This window comes from Malurus melanocephalus, unplaced genomic scaffold (genome assembly GCF_030028575.1).
Source record: "Malurus melanocephalus ecotype Western Australia unplaced genomic scaffold, MMel_1.1 scaffold_20, whole genome shotgun sequence".
Classification (NCBI taxonomy): Eukaryota; Metazoa; Chordata; class Aves; order Passeriformes; family Maluridae; genus Malurus; species Malurus melanocephalus.
Genome location: NW_026623252.1, coordinates 1,601,599 through 1,615,547, shown reverse-complemented (window position 1 = coordinate 1,615,547; position 13,949 = coordinate 1,601,599). Strand labels below are relative to the sequence as shown.

Sequence of the window (13,949 nt, the reverse complement as noted above, 5' to 3'; positions counted from 1 at the left end):
AAATGCATGTTTACTTCTTGGCACAAAGTCAAGCCTAAATTTAAAGGTGTTTCAACTTCTTTTAGAGGAGGTAATTCAAATGGCTGTCACTAGAACCTCTGCTCATTTACATCCCAGTTGCTATACACTTAGCTGTGAAATTGCAACTGAACCTTGCAACTCCTCAAGCTTACAGGCCTGGGCTGAGAAATTCTAGCAGAATGTTTACTGATGGGATGTGATGTACTTCTGTTCTGTACTTCTGCTGGAAGTATTGGGAATTATGACTCGTGTTTTTCCTGACRTTTTTGGTGTTCATTACATTTAAAGCCCATAAATGCGTGAATAGGGAGAAGAGGATTATAAAAGTTCCCAATACTTTAAAAAAATTATTAATTTGGTATCTGTTTTTTGTTTTTTTTTTTTAAATAGAGAATATTTCACAGCTGGTGAAAGTGGCCTTTTTGTTTGTTTGTTTTTGATTAAAGAACTATTACCAGTCAGAGCTTGAAGAAATCTGTTCTCTTTCTGTGTCAGTTTGTCCAAAAAAATTCTTYTGCACCTCATTCTTTGAGGGACAGCTCTGCGTGTTGGTCCTTATAAGCCTTCCTTCCCAAGCCACCCTGCTGCTCAGAAATAACCTGCCTACTTATTCAACTGGATGTGCCAATGCATATTTTATGGAAGCTAGATTAGGAAATTTGTCCCTTTTTTGTCACCATTCAGACTAATGAGGAAGGAAAGGGATACAGAGGCAGAAAGACTCTGTCAATGGTGATAATGCGACTGTGAGAAAGGAATAGTGGTGAAATTCTCCAGAAAGTTGGGAACTTCCTTTTTTCCTATTCTGGCAACAAGGATGCCATTGCTTCAGCGGCTGAAAAGCCAAGTTGCCCTGCTGTTTATGCACTGTGTGACCAGTTCAGCTAAGAGCAGAAGAGCACAAACTCCACTCTCAGTTACACACACCCCACAGGAAGATAGGAAGGGTTGCAGGGATGTGACCCAAGCCAGGGCCCATCTCCCTGTGGCAGGAGTCTTATGCTAACTCCTTAGATCCTGCAGAGAATCCTAACCTGCTTGTCAGAGCCTTAAACAGCATCCATCAGCCAAACTCCCTGGACTTCAATGGCAGTGTTAAGCTGATGGATGCTTGGTGTGGACTTGGCCCCAACAGATGAATTCTGAGCTCAGTTCAAGCCTTCAGAAAGGAGGGAGAATTTACATGTTGCTTCTCTTTAGTTTTGGTATATGTTCCACAGTTTTTGCCCAGCTTTTGCAGAAAGAAAACAGAGCACCAATGAGCTGGTGTCTCAACCAGAAGCTCTAAAGGCCTGGCTGTGGGCCAGGGCAGACACACCTGTATCTGCAATGCTACAAGCCGGACAACAGCTGTGCTGAAGGGCAGAGGTGGCGAGAGATAAGGGCTGAGATGAAGAAGGGGTAATCCGTCAGCCACACTGGAGGGTCCTACCACTCCCATCACCTGCAATACAAACAGAGCACATCACCACAATGGGCTACTTACAGTTTCATCCATGCCATATCCTCCAACATCAGTGAAATGGAAGTGCCTTTCATTGAGCACTGAGTTGGGGTGGATCCAGGAGAACCAGCCCCCCCAGTGGTCCTTGCAGGAGCTGAGGCCAGCGAGGAGAAGGAGTTCTAGCAGGAAAGGGAGGGGAAGAGAGGGAACCAGCAAGGATGGGAGGAGTGCACAGGTAACCYGGTACATTTGTAAATGTACCCAGTACCAGCCCTGAATGACCAGCACTGGACTGGTGGAACAGCTAGAGTTGGAGGATATGTCATTTGACAACTGTAACAAATATAAATCTGTCATCAAAGCAAAAAGTCTGCATTGAAACTGCATGTCTTTTCCCTTCCCTTGCTTGAAAAAATAATGTCCTAAGTCTGACCCAAGCTGGGTTTTGTGCAATGTTCAGATTCCTCTCAAACAGTCTGTTTTGGGGGACTCTAAGCATGATTCATCTCCACTGACTGACCCCAGATATCTGAACCAGAGTCACCTGCATGTGACCTGGTTGTCTGGACCCCCTTGAATAATCACCACAAGGAAAAAGCACATTTAGGGGAGAGATATTTGTACTGCTTGGGATATGTCCCTCAGGGGGAATTAAATCACAGGCCTGCATATGCCTGTTTCTCGCCATGATCAGACACATCCAGATGAAGGGAACAGGGAGAAGCTACCTGACAGATATCTAAGCTTACGGGAGATGAATGAATGCTTCTTTTCCAAATTCAGCCTGGGGAAAAAGGTAGTAACCATATTCTTGCCACAAAACCAATGGACAATTTAGAAGGGGAAGAGTCAGAGCTCCTTCTTTACATCACCATGGATTATTACTGAAATACTTCCCCACCTTCCTGGCTGATTGATTTTGGGCTTCGTGGTCTACACATGACACACCATGCAGTCAGTGCTCCCACAGCTCCTAGCGCACACAGTTCTGACAGCTAAAAGTAAAATACTTACAGCAGTAAGAGCACATGCTCCTGGCAGCTCTCCCTGGTATTACCAGCTAGTGGAATGTAAGTGTGATGACTGCACTTCAGCATTGTAGACCATTCTGCTATATTTAGAGCATGGGCTAAATCTTTTTGTGGGCCCCTTGGAGAGCTTGCTGGGATCATTCACTCTGCCATGCTTGCTTGCCAAACTCCTTTCCAAATTCCTATTTGATCTGTGTAGCAACCTCCCCATGTGACAACTCTAAGTAGTCTGAGGGCCCAGATTTGTATTAGCACCAGGCAGCTACTACCTCTGCCTTAATGAGAAAGAAGTCTCATGGACTCTGACAGGTTGGAGCTTCCCTGCCCTTGCAGCAATGAGTACTGAATGGACTTGAAGGACAGGAACCTGGCAAACCAGCTATTGCATTTTTGCTAATGATCATTGCTCTTAAAGCCCCTCAGAGCACTGATGAACCCTGTAATGTTTTTTACAGCTGCTAGATAAGGTTACAACATTTATGCTCTAAGGAGAAAATGTTATAAAACCCAGTAACAATAAAAATGAGTGCAACCTTTCCATCTTTATTTATGTTTTTTCCACATGGAATCAAAGCCTGTATGTTTGCCCAAATGGCTGGAGTTATGCTGTATCAAAGTGGAGGTTTGCCCCAGTGTAACAGCTGCAGAAACACCGATCTATCACTGAATGACCAGGCAGAGTCTCATGTCCATTGTAACACAGGAGCATAAACGTTACAAAGAGAGGGATCTGAACATTGCACAGTGCAAACTTGTACTAGATCAAGCCAGGGACATTACAAACAGTGGAGTCAATTCACCTTGTAAATCTGTCTAACTATCCAGCACCCGATGGCCTCTGACAGAGCCATCAGGGCCCTTCCCCACTGGGGACGGTAGGTATCCCCAGTGCCACCCTCTTCCCTGTCTCTACCAGGTGTGTGCAGTCTCCACCACCCCACTCTCCAACTTGCAGCCCTCAACTCTCAGCTCAGTCTGGCAAAGGTGGATCTTCAAAGTGGTGCGTGGGAAGTAATGGAAAATAAATCACTTGACCGCTGCTATCGATCACTGCATCTCCCCATGCACCACTTCAAAAATGAACCTTCCTATCCCTAGTATCACTTGTGAAGTCCCCTTGTAAGGGGTAAAGGGGATGGGTAAAATGACAGGAAYGGGAATAAACTGTCATCTTCAGTCCAGAGAAGTCAACAGCAGGGGAAAGTTTGGCAAAGGTTCACGGGGTTGCCGCTCAGCTACTCACCAGATTGACACAGACATTGATCAGAGACCTAAGGTGAGGCAGGAAGGATATGATAGGCTGCCTCTGAAGTGTCAAACAAACCCCTTCAATCAAACTGCTGGCAGGCTCCCACTCAACCTGGCGCCTGCAATACAACAGTAGGTGCCGTTAGCTGCGGGCTCCTGCCCCCCACCAGATGCCCAAACATGGCAACTGACACACAATGACGCCCACAGAGAGGATGTGTCAGACAGCAGCGACGTCCAGGGTAGCACAGAGTGTGCGACAGAGAGAAGGCTTTACCCACACTATGCTTCAGGAAGGCAGAGAGCCACAGAGCACACGGGGTGCTTGAGAGACGAGAAACACGGCAGAGGGGGATGTGCTAGTGACAGAAACCATTCACAACAGCGGTGGAGGAGCTGCATTTCACTCCCCGACGCTTCCTTCCGACAGACGAGGAATGAAAGGAAGCCCACACARTGGCCTCAGGTGACTGCGTGGAGAAAGGTCTGCTGTGCCACTCTCCCAATGAAGACTACATCCTCCATCTCATGTGGCTTGTGGACAATTCCATTGACATGAACAAACACCATCAGGCCGATCACTCTCTGTGAACTCCTCTGTCGTCTGGCTGCTCTGTCAGCATCACTCGCAGACACAGATTGCCCTAAATGTAAACTGGCCCAGTTGYACAATCTTCATCTTCTTCACCTTGTGCCCGAGGAATGATTCACTCCTTATCAGCACCAAAGTCCTTAATTCCAGGATCCTTTCTTCCCTGACACTTTGCTTTTTTCACCGAAAAAACATTTAGGACTTGTGCCACATATTGAAAAAATTGCCCATCATAATCATACACAGACACAGCACAGGTAACWTCAAAGTGGCTCACCCCCTYCATCTCAATGACTCTATGCAGTCAYTGTAGTTCACAAACCAACAGTGGACTCTGCACTTAGTGGGACAGAAAGACAAGGCTGGCATAACCTGTTAGCTCAAACCTTAAACAATATCCCAGCCAAGCTACTTCTCAGAGCCACAGGGGGAATGAAGCATTCACTAAGCAAGTTCTTCTGCAGACCAACATACATTTCACTTTTGAGCATCCACTGCAACTAAATCTCCACAACAGTCGCTTTTTCTTGTACTACTTCTTACACATTTACTGATGCCAGAAGACACTGGGTTTGGAGTGGGATGCCCACAGAAGGCAGTGTATAAGATTGTGATTGTGAGTACCCCGAGGGAYGGCTCCTGGGGTCTGGCACCCAGACCCATCGCAAAGAGACTGCTTGGCTTAGTGATGCTTAAATGTAGTTGCTGCATTTGGCCCTGTGGCTTTGCTGTCCCTTTGTGGTCAAAAGAGTAATTTAAGTGAAGCAGAAGGACAGGCATAGAGAGAGAATATGAAAGGAATTTCAATTTATGGATGTCCATTCAGCTTACATAAGGAAGAAAGATCTTCAGGAGCAGAAACCTCCACCCGCCTTCGAGACAGTTGAAAGTATGAATGGAGAAAGAAAGAATGAATGTGAAGCAGACAAGACATAGCAAAGAATCAAAACACCAGGAGGGAGAAGCTTCAAAATTTCTGCCTCTGAATTCGCTGCAAGGGTGGAATTTCTTGGAGCAGGTTAGCCAAAGGAAAGTGATGAATAGTGATGCCAGAAAGAAGAGGTCACCTCCCTATGATTTGGTCCATCTTTGATTCCTACTGGGGCATAATTCTGATGTCCTCTTATATGTTTTGGCTTCTCAGTTGAGACTGCCAATGAAGTGACTTATTCAAGCAATTGAGGATATATGCCCATGAGGGTGACCAACACCATTGACTCTTTTTAATCAAATCACTGGAAAATTCACAGGTCTGAAAGATTTTATACTACCCAGACTGGATTGGTACCACTGCCTACAAGGTAGGAATGCCYCATAGTCAATACTTCTTGAAATTAYCAAAGCCTATACGTGTACATAATGCCACTGTGTGATAAACCAGGCTTCCATTAGGCGTGGATCTGAAGCAGTAAATGAAGTTCTGTGCATTTTACAAGAGAGCCCTCAGAACCTTCTGCATAGCTCCTATGTTTGTCTTTACAGAGAATGTAACAGTGTCACCATGTTAGAAATACTGTTACTACAGTTTAACTTTCCATTAAAAAGCTTGCAACTAAAGTTAATTAAGAGGGCAAGGAGATGGAAAAAATCTGAAGATTTCTTTTGGGGAAAGAAAAATGAGATTTCTGGAAGTTCCTGCTGTAGTTCTTAACAACTGTGCTGCTACCAGAAGACACAATGAAAACATCCAGGTAAACACAYGCTTACATAGATAAAAACAACTGTAATTTTCTTGTGTGTTGTAAAGGCTCACTGCAACACGACAGCTTGAGGTAGAGGACATACCCACACTTCAAGGCTTGCAACATCAGAAACGGACCCCAGAGGGTTTCCAGAGTTTTCCTGCTCACCTCAGAGTAGGCATCTTGTGAATTTTATTGAACATACGATCCAATCTCTTTAAGATGAGGATCAGGGCAGGTCTCACCGCCTCAGCTGTCCAGTCAGTGATGGGCAGCATCTCCATGATGTAGCGCCGCAGCCCTCGGCTCTCCATCGTCTGCGTGTCATAAGGAGCCAGTTTCAGCAGGGAATGGGCAATTTCTGCCAATCTGAAAACATGGGTCATTAAGAGAAAAATAAATACAACTTGCATTTTTCCACACACACCAATGGACTAGCATATAAAWATTCAGGAGCCTGGTAAAAAGAAAAATGATGCAAAAGTCAAATGTGCTATATTTAATCTCTTAGATCTCATAACACAGTTCTGGTCTGCTAAGACTGTTTTGCTGGAATCACTGTTTATATTAAAGAACAGTTGAACGGTCTTAATATTACTTTTACATTGTCATTAAATGCACCAAGGGAACATCAGGAATCACAGATTTGTGTAGCTAAAACCAAAGTACCTGAACTGGCAGTAAGACTACAACATTGCAAATGCCTGTGGAGCACAGAACTGACATCACCTATTTGTCAATTAATAAGTGTTTTGGTTTGGTTCTGTGTTTGTTTTTCAGTGTTATCACTTTAGGAAATCTYACTGTGCAATTTTCAGGTGTTACATTTAAAAAAAAAATGCAAAAAAGTTTATCTGGCCTCTGTTTCAGGTGAGCCTGATTTTAGGCAACAAGCTTCCCAAGACCATGACTGTCACATCACATTCTGATAAATCTTGTCTCTGTGTAGAACTGAGTTTTTCCTGTAGTGGTAAAATCCTGTCAGTCATGTCACTTACGAATTTATGTAAGGATCAAGATATATTTGCTTTTATTTAGAGATAACTATGATTGAACATTTCAGGTCACAACCCTGACAAAGACAAAAGCATGCAACTACACCACTAAAAAGTGATTGCATCTGCTATTGTGAAAATGAAAGAGCTAAAATCCCCCAGAAATGAACAAGTAAAAGCAGAATGCCTGTGGAATACCTCATGTGGGACTTCACATCCAGCAGCTCCAGAGAAGTCACTCGGGGCTCACCAGCCAGRTTCTGCAAAATCTTCAGTCTCGGACCACAGTGTTTGTAAAACTCTGTGCATATATTCAGCAATGACTCCCGTGGTCTCCTGAACTCCTCTCTGGCAATCCGTTCATCTAGCTCCTCTCGGGGAAGACCCTGGCCCTCCTCCAATAAATGAAGGTTCTCCCTGGAGGATACAAAGTGAGACACAGTAGGGAATGTTACATGCAGTGGATCATCAAGGATAGGTTATTACCACCTTTCATCTTTTTTTTTTTTTGGCAACAAATGCTTTCCTCTGCAACTGAAAGAAAGGTAATTGCATCTTCAGTTAAGAAACAAAAAAGGGAAGTTATAATCTGCAAAGTCTTGCTAAAAATGTAAATATTTTCTATATGAACTATACTTTGCTACTTTCCTCTGAACAAGAAACAGTGAGTGGGAATGGTTCATCACACATCAGGGGAGAGTGGGAAAAAAATTTACTGTACCTGATAAAATGTAGTTTGGCTCCCTGTTCTGGGTACCTGGGAAAACAGAAACAGTAAGRGTGTAAAGAGCAACTTAGTAGTGCYTMAAYTTGCCTTTCTAAAAGCAAGTGAGAGTGYTCTAGCCCAGAGCTTTGCTCATCATGGGCAGGATGGGATCTTGGTCTACACATATGCCACACTGAACAACCTTTACCTCCCAACTTCCATCAAAAAACATTCTCCTAGAGTTATTGACCTTGTTATGAAGGAAAAAATTAGGCATAAAAACCATAGCTCTCTTTTGAATGATTTCTTTTACTGATTTTCACACYAGTGCTCAGTCTATTCCATTAAGCCAGAGCTCGCCAAGTGGAAAGAATGCCTCAGTGTGGGGTTTTCTTTGTTTTATTGTCATTTTCTCTTGTTACTTCTTGTTAAGAAAGCATTAATAGACGACCCTGTGCCACTTGGCTAACATGTCCAAGGCTGGAACAGGAATCATTCTAACATCATGAGACTCCTGCTGTTGCTAGCAGATGTCTGTTGCAATGATAACTCAACAGAAGAAACAAGTGCAGGAACCCTGGAGCAGTGTAAAAATATTTTGGATCAGAGACTGAAGGTTTGATAATCAGAAAAATCTGGAAGTGTAAATCAAGRTGCCTGAGTCACACTGCATTGGGAATCTCTACATTGTCTGTCAGCAGATACATATTAACTGCTCTCCAAAATCAGCAGACAATAAAGCACTACTTTCCATTACACCTTATTTTCCTCAGACTGAGCAATCTTGTAGTGGAAGTAAATGGAACATGTCCACTTCAGAACTTGAGCATGTCTGGTTTATCTGCTGGTTTATCATATATGGAGTTTACTTCTCAGATCATGGGTTTAAAGTCAAAGCCATGTTTCAGCAATGACTGACTAGGTTTTAAAGAATAACAGACTGATTCCAGGAATTATCAACCAAGATGTGTACACTACACATTTATTAACTGACATAATCACCCTTTGATGATCCATGCAGAGGGTGATTTCTAGCTCCCTTGAATAAGAAAAAAGAAAGAAGGTAATAGCTTGGAAAAGTCTGGAAAAACAGCTACCCCAGCTTTTGCTAGGGTAGAATTCCTTTTCCAGGTCGGCGCAAACATTCAGATTTTTAGATAAGGCATAGTCTGGCCAGGAGAAGGCAAGGCTGCCTACTGAAAAAAAAAGACAAAAAACAAACCCACCAAAAAACAGAAACGTCACAATCCCAAATACCTGTGGGTGGATTTTATAACAAGATTTTTTAAGCACTTCTGTGACCAAGTAAATTCRCAGTGGCCTTGCCTTATTTGCAACAGCCTAACTTGAATGGCCACTATGGCTGAGGAGCAGAATTACAGTTCACTGGTGCCATGTCCTTCTCTGTTTCCTTCTTCTGTGTGAAAGTTCTTTTGGGTTTTGTTGGATTTTCAGATTTGTTAAGGACAAAAATATTTTCAGTCATTCTTCCAGGCAAATTGCATTTGTAATGCTCTTCAGCCCCTTAGAACAAGGCCAGATCTGACCTTTCTGCTGTCCAAACATGCTCTACCCACTTTGACAGTGGACTCAGCAGGAAGCAAAGCAGAGAATGAGTGAGCTTCAGCATCATGCTTCCGAAGGGGAAAAAGGGGAATAAGTAATTTAGGATGTGTGTCCTCCAATTTGATATCCTGGTCTTCTATTTAATTACATCATTTTACACTAGAAATCCTAGTCTTGGGTATTTTGGTTACCATCAGAAATGGAGTCCCGTGGTATGTGTGCTTTTTATGTGACTGTTTTCTCCCACAGTACCTAAAGCACTCCCTCAGCTGTCTGAGGCCAAAGAACTCTGAGCAGTGACACGTTATCTTACTGAAAAAAAAAAAAAAAAAGAAAGAAAAAAAAAAAAGAAAGAAGTTTCTGAAAAATGAGAAAGAAGGAAAAGCCTCACCTGGTGTTCACACCTGCTGACATGGTGTGGTTTGCAGTTGTGGTCCCTTTATGACCTTGGTCACATCGACTCATCTGCGGGGCTGTCATAGGCCTGGCAAAGAGAAGGTGAACAGCACACAACACAAATCTAACAAGCACACAGAAATTCTGCTTGTGCTCTGAAATCTGGCACTAACTTTACCAAGCCTAAAACTCAACCATTGCTCAAGCTAAGCTGCATGTTGCGGCCTCCTGTGCATTCCCTCTCCCTGCATGGACAGCCAAACAAAGCTCAGCCTTGGTGTGTTACCTGGTGAGAACTTCTACACTGTACAGAAGAGCCTGCAAAGAGGTGGCAAGGGCACCCATGGAAGCAATCTCCTCACGAGCTGCTGTTCCAGTCTCTGCTTGAGAGGTCTGTCGCTTCAGTTTTTGCAAGTAACAGGGAACCAGTGCTTCCAAGACCATCAGCATCTGGAGGCTGGAAAGATAACATTGCTTGGTTTGTTTTGCTTTGTCATTCCTGGACTCACATTAGGTARAGGTTTACGTTTCTATCTGAAGACCCTGGATCTTCACTAGGTTTGTGTTTTCATTGCTTCTCACTAGAAGTCTTGAGTCAAAGAAACAATAGGATTAGGAACTTMAGGGGGAAACTAGATGATGCATGAAACAATAATGATATGTCATTTTCCAAATATGTCATCCATTTGCTAACAAGCACTTTCCCTTCCAAAGACTCTTATTCTTTGATTCCTTCTTGCAAATTAACCTTTGTACTTGAGTAAGTTTATCTCCCCTCTCTCTGTATCTTCCTGGTCTTTCCRTATCTCCTCTGATGGCAGAAAATGGCAGGACATGGTGTGATCCCCCCRATAACCAGCTTACATGTTGCTGTTCTGGATGCTATCCTGTTTAGGATTTTAGGAAGGGGTAACAGGCAGAGGCTTGGCCCCAGAGAAGCCCCATGCTTGGAATGCATCACTACATCCACTGCCTCCAGCTGCCAACCTTGCTTTCACACACCACATGCTGCTTTGATGCCTTTTCTGAGTCTGCACAAACTAAAACAACAGATTATCACCTTCTGAATGACTCAGGAGCATAAGCCACCACTGTCACACACAGCTTGATGGCTTCACTGATGGAAAAGGTCAGGTCTTCATTCCCATAGCAGAAGTCTGAGGGAGAAAAGCAATATGAGAAAACAATCACAAAATCATACTGAATATGAAAGGAGCYGTCACACTTCTTCCTTTCCCCCCTCTCCTATTGTTTATTTTACTKTTTTGCTCATAAAAGGCAAAGAAAAGTCAAATTAACATTAACTTTTATGCTCCCTCTGATTTTTCTTAGATGTTCCAACCACACAAAAAAAAAACAATGCTGATGCACCAGTGATGGCAAAAGTTAGTTTTACTTCTCAAAAAACCAAACTCCTTCTATACTCATAGCCACATGGGTGACAGTACAAAATTGAGTCTGTTTTGCTAGTGTTTTCAGAAAAAAATGTTTCAAAAGCATTTAAGTAACATACTACAAACCAACTTGAAGATCCTTATAAAAATCAGCAAAAATTACTTCCCAGCAAATCACAAAGCAGCCGAATTCTTAAATGCTGCACTGCATGGATAACTATCAAGAAACATGGAGCCATCCATGGATACACCATACAGCCGTATAGTACTTTACAATAAATCAACATCCCTGCAGGAGCTCAGCACTGCTGAATGTCTGAATTGTATCCATCATTTTCTACACGTCACAGTCTGCCCACAAGAGAAGATGCTTTTGTTTGTGACCCACACRGAGCAGAGCAGAGGATGACACTGATCTTGTCAGCATGATACAGTTTGTTAGGCACGTTAATTCTTCACCCACGCATGATAAAATTCAAAATATCAGCGGCCAGTCTCAGACTAGGAGGTTTAAAGCACAAAAAGTAGCTTTGGAATAAAATTAATTAATATTTTTCCACCTACAGAAAATATCAAAAGGATGATGGTGATAAAGCCAATCATAAAAGCRTCATGAGGCAGAAGAAACAGATAGGATATTCCCGAAGAAGAGAAGGGCTCTGGAAAAATCCTGCTGCATCAAATGTTTGTTGAATCAATAAACAGTACACCAGAATTACCAAATAAAGAGTGCTTTGGTATTACCTAATGACTTGAGAGGCTTTTCTGCTTTCACCAGCTCTAAGATATCCAAAATATCTGGAGTATCTCCCTCCAAAGACTGCAGCAGGTCAAACAAGCACTGAGCTGACACTCCTTTGCTGGTTCCATTGTTTGCAGCATCCTTCAAGAGAACATGAGACAAGAGACATTCATGTCACCCCAGGAATCTTTATCTGGGGGTGTGGTTAACCTTTGTTTTCAACAAAGGGTCCACATACATGTAACTTTTTATAGAATTTAACAAAGTCATAAAATCTCACTTTATTACAAAGCTTTAACTCTAAGGCCAGAAAGGCTTCACAGTGCATCAAGATACCTATGTTTAAGAGAAGCACAACCTGAAAATTGCACACACATCTTTGCTGCCCTGTGAAGCATAAAGATAGGTGTGCTGACAGTGTATGTGCAGTTAGAGTGGGCAGCCCCACAYCAAATTAAGATTCCATTAACTTGCCTGAACTCAATAAAATATTAAAAGGTAATTAATGAATATTTCATGACTAATCTATTCATAGACTTCACATGGGCCAAAACTTGGCATTAAGCTTTTAATTCTTATTGCTAGATTATCAGAATGGATTTGCATTTAAAGAGTTACAAATCATTATTGTCCTTTTATGATATATGTGTACACAGAAATCTAAAATGAGACCACATTTAGTGGCCTGGACACCAGCAGCTCACWATCTCAGCACTCTGCTCCATCACATGAAGTACAGAAATGTGCAGAAATAAATCAAGACCTGGTTCTGTGCAGCACAGAGCGTTCTTTTCTGGTGATCTCTGTACACACAGGCAGCTCCCAAGACACAGGAATGACTCTTACTCACAGGGAACTCCAGCAGAGGGGCCACACTGGCAAAGAGCTGCAGGATGAAGGGCTTGCGGTGCAGGACGTAGAACTGGCGGCACGCAAACTCGATKGCCTGGCGCAGCTGGGGGTTGCTTTCATAGTCAGAGTACACCTGAGTACAGGGAAAAGGACATGGAGGCACTGCTCCAGTGAAAGAGCTCCTCATCTCCTCAACACAGGTTCAATCAATACAGCACAGTCATTCCTGGTAGGTTTGTCTAACACACTTTTAAAGATGGAGACAGAACCACCCTCTCTGGCAATGCATTTCAGGGACAAAATATCCTTAGGAAAAAAGTTTGCTTTTCATGCTTGAAACTTCTTCACAATTTTTAGGCAAGTATTTTTTGTCCTACATATTGGGGTGGATTCCTTCCCTCTCCTTCCTAGAAGCACTTTACTTGTTAGAAACCAGTTAGTGCTTTCTTCCTGAATCTTTATCATTTTCAGTTAATAAAATCTTCAAGACATGTTTTCTAGATCAATGTCCCTGTTCTCCTGCTGTCTCTCGAATTAACTAATGCTCTCTTTGAGCTGGATAGAGCCAGTACTTCCAGTCAGGAGTCCTGCTGATGAAAGCAGAATTATCCCATGTTTTTCACAAGATACAAATCTGCATAGTCACCCCAGACTGGCATTTAAGATATTTGTTTATTTTAAGCTTCAGCAGAAGGATTCACGTTTGGCTTCATATCGATAACAACTCCAGCATTCTGTCCTGCAGAGGTGCCACTAAAACAGTTACTTTGTCTCCCTTATTTCTGTGGCTGATTATTCAAAAACAATGCCTAAGCTGACCAGCATGGTGTATTGGCTTGTTTTTTTCCTTCTTTTCAGACTGCATCTCTGKTTTGTCATGATAATTTGAGCTCCTACTCTGTCCTCCACCACACTGACACTTCCACCTACTTACAAAGCATTTTAACATTTTTAGAGTGACACTTCCTTCAGGGCTGGCATTTGAACCATGGAGACAGTATTTTGCCAAAGATGTGGGATTTGTAAAATGTAGTAATTTACTTAAGGAGGAAACAGAAAGCTAACTTGGGCCATCCCACTGTTGCCTTCTTGCAGCACCTGAAAACCTCTCATAAGGACTCAGCACACTGAAGTTTCCCCATTGAGTGTCAATCCCATCATGGATTCATAGGATAGTTTGAGTTGGAAGGAACCTTAAAGCCCATCCCGTTCCACCCCTGCCATGGGCAGGGACACCTTCCACCCACCCCAGGTTGCTCCAAACCCCATCCAACCTGGCC

At 42.9% G+C, this 13,949-nt stretch overlaps 1 protein-coding gene across 1 annotated transcript in view; it reads right to left on the bottom strand.

Moving 5' to 3' along the window:
* The window catches only part of UNC80 (unc-80 homolog, NALCN channel complex subunit), a 113,395-nt gene that overhangs the window by 22,267 nt on the left and 77,179 nt on the right, over window positions 1-13,949 (bottom strand). Inside the window, exons 45-54 of the mRNA XM_057389866.1 lie at window positions 12,668-12,802; window positions 11,820-11,958; window positions 10,742-10,838; window positions 9,968-10,138; window positions 9,677-9,769; window positions 7,735-7,770; window positions 7,212-7,430; window positions 6,187-6,387; window positions 3,740-3,863; window positions 1,340-1,465 (exon numbers count right to left, since the gene is read on the bottom strand). Of these exons, the coding sequence (XP_057245849.1) occupies window positions 1,340-1,465; window positions 3,740-3,863; window positions 6,187-6,387; window positions 7,212-7,430; window positions 7,735-7,770; window positions 9,677-9,769; window positions 9,968-10,138; window positions 10,742-10,838; window positions 11,820-11,958; window positions 12,668-12,802 (1,341 nt within the window). The remainder of the gene's footprint in view (window positions 1-1,339; window positions 1,466-3,739; window positions 3,864-6,186; window positions 6,388-7,211; window positions 7,431-7,734; window positions 7,771-9,676; window positions 9,770-9,967; window positions 10,139-10,741; window positions 10,839-11,819; window positions 11,959-12,667; window positions 12,803-13,949) is intronic.